Genomic DNA, 10,244 nt, shown 5'->3' with positions numbered 1-10,244 from the left:
CTGTGGGATTTGATGTATGTAGAGGATTAAACAGTATTTTCTGTATTGAAGGTTTCTTGTTTGATATGTCTCCTTCAGTCTTGTCACATTACTGTAGCTATCGTCACTTGTTTAAAAAAAGTAGGGTGGGGGTGACAGCTAGTCTCTCCCATTTTTTAAAATCCTACGAACATCGAGTCCTTGATCATTTTTCTTTTCCATGCAGGGAAGTTTCATGAGCTAAACTGGAATAACCCAAGTGGGGAAAGGAGTGAAGTTCTCTACAAAGCGACACAAAAAAATCTCAGACTCCCACTAAATTTAAGTACACAACATGAGAAATGCATATCCCCCCCCCACTGCCCCCACCATCTTCTTTAAAATGTTTCGTTGAAGAAGGCACATGGCATAACATAATTGTTCTCGGAGTTCCCCTACTCTGTTTGATTGACTGCCACTTGGAGACAGGGTGGGGAGTGAACAGTGCTCAAGTCGCATTGAGTGGTACCCAATGCAGTTATAATGTTAGTGTAAAGATTTACGCTTGCACATTGGAACACTGTCCTCCCACCCCCATGTGCACCCTGTGCCCTCCCCACATCTGCTGCTGTGAACCCCCAGATCAGATTTAGATGATGGGAGAGGGAGGAAATCCCATTGCACAAGCGTTAATCCTTGCACTAACTGAACAGGTTCCTTAGCACAACATTGGATACAACCCATCACACCTTACCAGAATATATATGTTCTTGCTCGTTTTATTTAGAAAGATTTATAAACAGCTTAGACAGCTCTCTAAGCAGTGCACATAATAAAATTGTAGATGGAACACAACTGAAACCAACAAAACTATTCACTTGTTAAATTTATACCTCACCCTTCCTCCCAAAGGGTGTCAGATTAGGACAAGGATTCAAATCTCCACTTGGCCATGAAGCTCACTGGGTCACCCTGAGCCCATTGCTACCTCTCAGCCTAACCCACCTCACAGGGTTGTTGGGATTAAATGAGGGGGAGAACCATGTATACCACCTGTGCTCTTTGGAGAAAAAAGTGGGATATAAACACAATGAATAGTATTTGCTTTTATTCAATATATATCCAGCTGTTCCTTCCCAGGGTGTCAAACACAAAATTGATATTACAATAAAACGAAACAATAACATTTATGTTGTGCATTTTAGTTCTGAGATTACGCCACCTGTATTCTCCAAATAATACAAGAGCCTTTTAGAGTGGATTGCTGTGATGCTCGTGTCAGCATCAAATGTTAAAATGTGAGACAAACTTTTTTCATTGTTTGAAAATGCTGAGATAAGTGAATAAATGTCAACAGTCACCTAATTCAGCTTTCAGCCATTCACAAAATTCATCTGGGTTTTCCAGCCAACCGGTTGCACAGGAGATGTAGACATTCATCGTAACAGCTGTTCCTGGCAATCATGCAAAGATGTAGGAGCTGTTTCCTAGACTACAGCAACTTGACATGTCGGTGTGACCTTGGCGTGTACTATAGTTAGTTGGATTACAGGTAAAAGCATCTACTCTCCCAATTTGCAGATGCTGGGGTGGGGGGAGAAATTGGATAGTGCAAATGTGTGAATGATAAGCAGGCCTGCTTCAATTTCCTTACTGCTCCAGCTCCTAATCCAGCAAAACACAGGCATGAGTGACGGCCAAACTAGACATGACACCATTCAAACTAGACATGACACCAATTTAGCAGTTTTGTGAATGGCTTTAAAATAGGTGCAGGCAGCTTAATTAAGATTGGGACTGCAGTGAAGATCCCACTGTCCTTTCAGCTTAGACTAGTCAGTTTCATTTGGATAGCCACTTGGACATATGGACTTAATATTAGGTCAATCAATCTCTTTTATTACACTCAGTGACCAGTATTGCCGGGGGGGGTGGCCTGTACATCTATATAAAATAAGACCAAACCGAACACAGAACCATTACAATAAAATTACTAGTTCCTGCATCGTACGATAAACCGCCAGTCACAAAGAACAAAATGGTAAGTTTGCTCAAAGTTGTCCCTGATGCGTTTTACATGCAGCAAGCAGCACAATATTTAGCCCCCCTGGAAGAGATGGATGTGTTATGACAATTGTTATGTTTAAGTCAGGATCAGTTGAATGCTTTTATTGTTCATATTAGGTGATTAAATCTTATCTGCCCTGGGTGGGGAGGACGAGGGGTAGTGCCGCTTGCCAGAATGCCCCCCTCTCACCAAACTTAGGGGTGTTCCACAATGCCTTGCTGTTCGTTTTTCCTTCTCCAAGGGTGGAGAAGACCAGCAGCAATGCCTCACACCAGAAGCAATGGGTGGGTCGGGCGCCACCCCTTGCGCTTCCACCACCTGAGGCAGCTGCTTCACCTGCCTTCTGAGTGGGCTGCCTCTGGTCTTCCTTGCCCCCTTCCCTGTGGTTCCATACAATTTATATTCATGCAAGTTCATTTTTTGGCTAGTCTGCCAGTGCTTTATAAGCAGCGGGTGTTTTGTCCTGAGCTCACCGCTTGAGTATGCATTAGCTTCATGTGACTTTACGATACCCTTGCCCCCATCCGTCCCTTTCAGGAGTGCTGTGACAAACACATGTAGCATTGCATGGTCTCTGCATTGCTTACATCCTTACTGAGGTTGGGTATCACTTTCTCACAGCTACTGATGACAGTATGTACCATGTTCTCCCATAGTACTGATTTCACTGTGAACCACAGGCTCTATTAGGGGAGAGTAAAGGGGTGGAAGTCAATAACACCATTAAGGGGTGGGTGGGTGTCAAAACATATGGCAGCTCCTGTCATGCAAAAGCAAAGGTAGCCATGTTGCTTTTTGTGTGACCTGAAAATACCAAATTTAGTTATTCAACAGCAGGATCCTAAACTGCAGGAAAACAATCTTAGTACAACCTAAAAACAACAACAGGTCTAAAAGTACCCAGTCTTTACTGACAATGAACAGTTATCCTGATTTGCTTCTAGTCATTTATTCATCCCACACTTCTCCTACCTGGAAAAAGTCCATAGTTTTGTTGCATGAGGACAACAGAGGGCTTTTAATCGACTTTGTACAAATCTATGTGGTTGAATCCCTCTTGTAAAATGCTGACAGCATGGACACAGGTACTCTAACTCTTCTTAACATGACTGGTCCTTTCCTCCCACTCAAATTCTTATTTTAATATTTGCAAAAAGATACATGAATATTTTAATGAATTAGCACATAAATGCTTCTCCCGAGTGTGCATTTCAAAAACAATAAAATTCACAAATCCTCGAATAAATGCCACCTTGTTTTGTTTGCAGTTTTTGTATCTGTTATCTTACTGTATTGTGAAAAACAAACAAACAAGCAACCTTGGCACACAATTTGCCCCCCCCCCACACCAATACACAATCCATCCTTTCCCCATTCATAAATTTTCATCAAATGGGATGTCCATTTTAGAAATATTGTCTTTCCCTTTCCCATAATCCCATACACAAGTACAGCCTGTGTGTCCAAATATAAGGCCTGAGCACATTTTGACGCAAGGCAGGACAGAGAGACGGAAGATATTTTTAATGTATATTTTTAAAAGGTCTTGTTAGGAACCTTCAGCTGTAACAGATGTATTGTAACATAAGTTCTTATACCAAAATGTTAGTCTTTAAGGACCCACAAGACTTCATATGTATATGTGTGTGTTTGCTTTCACACAGCTTTGCCTCTGGAAAATAAGGCATCTTGTAAATACCGCTTGGTCAGGGCTTAACTCGCAGCTTCCAGCACATTCACAACAAAGAAAACTACATCTCCCAGAATGCACTAGGGCTCGTTGCTCTAAGCCACGGTCCCCTTTACCTGTCACGGCTTGCAGTTCTGTGCTTTCTCCGGCAGCAGAGACAAGACAGATTGCATCAGCCTGAGATGTTTTCTGCGGCCTCTTCCCACCCGAACAAAAGCAACGTTAGGGGACCGAGGCTCACCAAGGCAGGATTGCAGGCAGACATGGTCCTCTCAGCCTGGTGGCTGTGCCACTGCTACTAGTGATGTCTGTCTGCTCGTGTGGCCTCCCCTTGCTGCAAGTGGATCTGAGAAACTTCCAGATGTAAAAGGCTGAAGGGAGAGAGAAACAGGACTGCAGAACAGGTACGCTTGATCCCAGAAAAATGACAAGCCAATCCATGCCTGGGGTCTGCATTAATGCGCCAATCCGGGCTGAAGATCCGCAGATGGCTCAACAAAGTGCCATCCCACAGGACCAGAGAAAACTTCAGCCAGGGCCACAGGGCCACCTGGACTGTGGAAAGTGGGTTGGGCTCCATAGCAGAGGAGAAAAGGACCGGGGAGAAGCAATGGACACCTTGGCTCAGGCTCTGCTGAGTTCCATCGGCCATCGGCCTTGCCCTTCCCGAAATGACCTGGAAAATGGACGGTCCTCATCGTCGTCAGAAGCAGCAGGTTTGGAGCTTCACCAGATCCTGGTGTTATTGCTCAGGCTCTCCAGAAGCTGCCCTTTCAGAGAGGTCAGAGAGCGATGCTCACAAATGCTAAAGGCTGCCCAGGTAAGATGCCAAGTCTAGGCAGGCTGGTTACAGATTAAAGGCAGAATGACAGAACGTGGTCTAAACCACCTATATTAAACGAGCTCACAGGAGACAACTTGTGTAAATCATAGAATCATAGAGTGGGAAGGGACCATGAGGGTCATCATCATCATCATCAACTTTATTGCACTAGCCAAAGGCCATGGCATCATTCACAAAGGAAACAAAAAAGAAAAACAACAATAACCATAAAAACATCAGGCACTGCAAATACAATAAACCATGGTCACGTCTCCTAGAAATTGTTTGCTGCATACGATAGAATAGCAGGGGGTTCTCAGATAGAATGTGCCAGCTTAAATGTCCGAATCACCTTTGCAATTGACCGCTATTTTATCTCGTTCTTTTCTCCTGATCTTCTTAGCTGCCAACGCATATAGTGCTACTTTATAAGTTACGAAGTCATCTAGTCCAACCCCCTGCAATGGAGGAAGCTTTTGCTCAACATTGGCCTCAAACACACAACCCTGAGATTAAGAGTCTCATGCTCTACCAAAATCCCTAGTGGAACAAAGAGAAATGGCTCCAATGCAGGAGGTCTATCTCCTCACTTGGGATGTTGTGTTGGGAATATGTGGATGTTCAGCGCCAATAGGTACTCTGCACATGATCAGGGGCACTCCCTTATTTGTTATTACTTCTAATGCGACAGGGTCACTAGGGTGGAACGGAAAATAGGTTTTCAGTCCTAGTTCAGAATTAAGGCCTAGCAAAATCTTCCATACCATCTTACTGGCCTCAGCTGAGCTATGTCACCATAGATGATAACATTCTATATTTTATAACAACTTATATTTTCAGGCGGCCATAAGGACTAGAATTCTTTTCAAGATGTTGAACTGTACCAGTACCATTCTGTGCGCTTGTACAATATGTGTGCAATCAAGAAAACCATAAATGTAATAAAATTTAAGGGCTAGGACAATAGAGAAACAACAGTCCCTGAATTTCAGATAAGGCTGTCTGTGACCAGACCTGGAATAGTTTCTTCACTGTCCCCAAAATGAAAAGGAAGTAGCAACTTCTTCATATATATTTCCTGAGTAAGAGAGGCCCCATCTGCACTATGTCTTTTAAAAACTATTGTATGACTTCAAACAGTAATGAGTTCCTCCAAACATTTCTGGGAACTGTTGACCCCTATTCCCCTCACAGAGCTACAATTCCCAGTGTTCCCTGGGAAGAGGGATTGTTAAACAACTCTGGCAGTTGCAGCTCGAAGGGAGGGGGGAGTCTCCTAACCAGACCCTCCAAGTGTCCCTATTTTCCAGGGAGAGTCCCGGGTTTACAGAAGCTGTACTAGTTTCTGATTTGATCCCAAAATGTCTTGCTTTTCCTTAGGGTATCCCTATTTTCATCAGAGAAATGGTTGGAGGACACAGAATAGGATGTCCTTATTTTCGTCAGTGAAATGTTGGAGGGTATGCAACTCTCAGCACCCTTAGCAAACTACAATTCCCAGGATTCATTGGGGGAAGCCAAGCCTGTTTAAAGCGGCATGATCATGGGTGTAGCCAGGGGGTGGGGTGGGCAGCTCCCCCTCCCCCGCATTCAAGCAAATCAATAAAAATCATGAATGTTGCCAAGGGGTGGAAGGGAGGTGCAGCTGCCCCCCCCAAAATTAATAAAAATCAGTAAAAATGCATAACTAACTGAGGTTCTGCATCCCCAAAGAAAAGGCCTGCTCCCCTAACAAAAATCCTGGCTACACCCATGATAAAAATACTTAACTAACGGAGGTTCTGCCCCTCCCCCCAACATGAAGCCTGCCGCCCTAACATAAATTTGCAGGCACAGAATGAATAAAAATGCAAAATGCTCAAAGAAGAGCTTGCTGTTAGTGTCCATCAGCTCATTAACGCTGCCAGTGAGTTCCTTTAATGTGACAAGATGGTTGTCCCTGCCCACCTGTCAGAGTGGCTTCTGGGTGGTGGGGGAAAGTGAGGAGCTGTGCTGCTGAGCTGAAACTGGGCTCCCCAGTCCTGGCATAAGGCAATCAACCAAGGGGACACGATTGGCTTGGTTAAAAACCAAGCATCAAAACATTGACTGCCGCATACAGAGTGAAAGCCTGCAGGAGCAAAACAGCCTTTAATAACGCCGCACAGGAAGGGGCCAGCTGTACTTCACAGTGCCAGGTGTTCCATTATCTAGGTGCATTGGCACCATGAAGGCCCTCTGTGTAACACGGAGATGTGTTTGCTGCAAGCCTGTCCTTATTTTCCTTTGTGAAATGTTGGAAGGTGTGACGAACACAAAAGGCCCCTCGCAGAGCTAACCCTGCCACTTCACATGCAGCTTGCAACTGCAGGGGTATGTTTTGAACTGGAGTGCAGCTACCTTTTTCAAGTGTATCATTTTTTTAAAAAAATGTATTTTTATTAAAGATTTTCTTGGTTTACAAAAGTATGTGCAATGTCTCTCTCTTCTCTTTTCTCCAAGTAACATTTTTTACAGATTAGTTTGATTTGTTGAGACATTAGGAAGAAAAGGGGGAAAGAGGTGGAGGGGGGAAAAGGTGAGTGGGGGTGGGGTTGGGTGGCGATGTTTCTATTTTACTTAATATATGTGGGGTTTTGTGTCAGTGTCGCTTGTGCAGGTTCTCTGCTGTTCACTTGTGTTCCTTTGGGGGTGAGAGAGGTTGGGGTGGGCCAAGGGTGTGGTTGGTTGTTTGTGATTGGCTGTGCTGATCTTTGTTTTCACATGTGAGTTGGGTGGGTGGGTGTTTTGGATCAGGTTAGCCATACTGATTTGTATGCTGTTGGTGGATTTTTGTCTTTGTCTTGTTGGGCTGTGTAATTGATAAAGGGGAGCCATACCAGGGTGAAGGCGTCTTCTTCTGTATGTCCCCATGTCAGTTTCAGTTTATTGGTTAATTTTTCTAGTAAGGCTGTTTCCCATACTATTTGGTACCATTGGTCCATGCTTACTCCTGACAGGTCTCTCCAGTGTCTGGTTATGGTGTTTCTGGCTGCTGAAAGTAGGTGGGTTATGAGTTCTTTGTGGTGTAAATGGGCATTATTGTCTTGGAAGATGTTTAGTAGGGCCAATTCTAGGGCGATTTCTAATACTTGCTTAGTTATTTTTCATATTTCTCATATGGCTGTTGTCCAGAATAGTTGGATTTTGGGGCACTCTCACCACATGTGGAGGTATGTGCCTGTGGAGGTGCACCTTCTCCAGCATTTTGGTGAGGTTCCTGGGCATATTAGCAAAGAAGCAAACACTTTCTTGGCTTTTAAATTAGCGGAAGACAGCCTGTTGCAGGAGAAACCAATGCAGCAGGTCACATGTATTAACCTTCTGCAACATACAATTGTGTATCTGACCATGATCCTTGGTTTCATATAATAGGATGTTACAAGCATGACCCTATTTTTACCTTTGGCAATTGATTTAATGTATTTTTATATACCACCACCCCGCCTGCATTTCAGTGTCAAAAAAACCCTGTGAGGTAGGTTAGGTTGTGAGGCAAAACTGCATTTTTTATAATAAAAAACCATGTGTTTATGTGGAAAAATCTACTATTTAATGCTGGTGAATTTCCACAAGAACTTTAAAAATAAAATTAACTGATGTAGAAATGTGGAGGACAGAACATAAGAGTGGAAAAATGAGGAACTGAGAGCAACTGAAATTGACAGATTTCTCCCTCTCTATCCAGCTCTAACTACCCCACGGCCTGTAGAGAGAGGCTTTGCAGGAATCTTTGCAGGAATCTTCCAACAGAATCGGCAGAGGGGAGTCCAGCAGGTGTGAGAGGTGTGGAAAAACCCACATGTTCCTTTTAGAAATCTCCCACTTGATTCAATTTTCCTTTCTGTTTGTGTTAGGAAGATGAAAGACTGAGGGGTTCCAGCAAGTCTAATTGTTTGGGATGCCTCATGGCTCCCGTTGTTCGGCCCAAGCTCCTGCTCACCTAGCAGTTCAAAAGCACGTCAAAAGTGCAAGTAGATAAATAGGTACCACTCTGGCGGGAAGGTAGACGGTGTTTCCGTGCGCTGCTCTGGTTCGCCAGAAGCGGCTTAGTCATGCTGGCCACATGACCCGGAAGCTGTCTGCAGACAAAAGCTGGTGAGATGAGCACGCAACCCCAGAGTCGTCCGCGACTGGCCCTAAGGGTCAGGGGTACCTTTACCTTTACCTAACAACTCTCAGCACTCTGAATAAACTACAGTTCCCAGGAAAACCAGGACTGTTTAAGGGGGTTCGATACTGCTTTCACAGTAGGCTGCAGATGGGGCTTAAGAAACTTGCTCCTTCCAGCATGAAGGGGTGGGGTGGGGGGCAACAGGAAGAAATGTGAGAATTGAGGCTGCAGTCCTAACCCATTATTACCTGGGAGTAAGCCCTGTTGAATTCAATAGGATTTACTTCTGAGTAGACATGCTTAGGATTGCATTGCAAATTGATTGTGCAGTTGGGGATATGAGGTTTAATAAGAAAGCTAGGCTATTAGAAAGAAATAGACAGTAAATATGAATACCGTTCCATTTTAAATTTTCAAAAACCTATATTGATAGTATGCTAGAAGCTTCCATTACTCTCCAAAGCCCCATTTATTGTAATCCAGTTTCCCCTCCTGCCCGCACTCTTCCTTTCTGGATGAGAGCCTGTCAAGAGAGAAAAAATTAACACTGGGTAAAATTGGAAAAGAAGTTGTTCCATTAAATTATCTCTCTCTCTCTCTCTTCTCATCAAGCTTTTGAATATATATATTGATTTCCCCAGTGCCTTTGGGCAATCATGAATTTCTTTTCTATTTGCGCACTAATGGCAGGCCAGGTGTCTTAGATATTACTTCTGATTACAAAGGATATAATAATTTGATCTAGTCAAGCAAATACTGCAGATTGGAAGCCTCCCCTGTTAGCATTTCTGGATTTCTCCTCACCCCAACCCTTCTCCCCAAGCGCCATCAGGATTTCTGGAAAGTTCACCTGTATGCTGGCATTTGGTTCCTGAAGGTGTCACCCACCGCTGCATAGTCAAGGTCTTTCCCGTTTTGTCCAGCTTGAACTCCAAACCTCAAAAGGTCCAGGAAATAGGAGAGAGGAAGAAAAGTCTAGCAGCACACTGCAGCGGCTGGGCAGATGTGAGGCCCTTTCACATAACTCCCTAAAGTGTAAAGTATTGTTGATTTTTCAAATTTGGATTGTGTCCTAATGAACTCCTCTTACAGTGGTACCTCAGGTTAAAGAACTTAATTCGTTCTGGAGGTCTGTTCTTAACCTGAAACTGTTCTTAACCTGAAGCACCACTTTAGCTAATGGGGCCTCCCGCTGCCACCATGCCACGCGATTTCTGTTCTCATCCTGAAGCAAAGTTCTTAACCCGAGGTACTATTTCTGGGTTAGCAGAGTCTGTAACCTGAAGCATCTGTGACCTGAAGCATCTGTAACCCGAGGTACCACTGTATATGGCAGTGGTTTTCAACCAGCGTGCCGTGGCACCCTGGGGTGCCTTGAATGATGGTCAAGGGGGCCACTGGCAACACTGGCCTCTGTCCCTTTTTCCTTCCCTCCCTCCTCTAATGCCCTCTTGCGCCTCTGCCTGCCAAAGGCTTGCACAGCTGTTTGTTGCAGCAGCCCTGGCTACAAGCTCCCCAGGCGAATGGTGCCTCTGGGGCTGGCTATGGGGTGTTTCCCAGGCCCCTGTGGGGC

General features: G+C 44.4%; 1 protein-coding gene across 2 annotated transcripts in view; it reads left to right on the top strand.

Annotated features, from left to right (window-relative positions):
* The first annotated feature begins 4,125 nt into the window (after positions 1 to 4,125).
* Positions 4,126 to 10,244, top strand: part of SESN2 (sestrin 2) — a 59,093-nt gene continuing 52,974 nt past the window's right edge. For both annotated transcript variants that reach the window (XM_081869083.1, XM_081869082.1), the window contains exon 1: positions 4,126 to 4,536. In XM_081869083.1, coding sequence (XP_081725209.1) covers positions 4,141 to 4,536 — 396 coding nt within the window. In that variant the 5' untranslated portion in view covers positions 4,126 to 4,140. The remainder of the gene's footprint in view (positions 4,537 to 10,244) is intronic.

Source organism: Podarcis erhardii, assembly GCF_964252035.2.
Source record: "Podarcis erhardii genome assembly, chromosome: 7".
In the NCBI taxonomy this organism is placed as follows: domain Eukaryota; kingdom Metazoa; phylum Chordata; class Lepidosauria; order Squamata; family Lacertidae; genus Podarcis; species Podarcis erhardii.
Note: the sequence above shows the minus strand (reverse complement) of the source record. Positions and strands in the feature narration are given on the sequence as shown.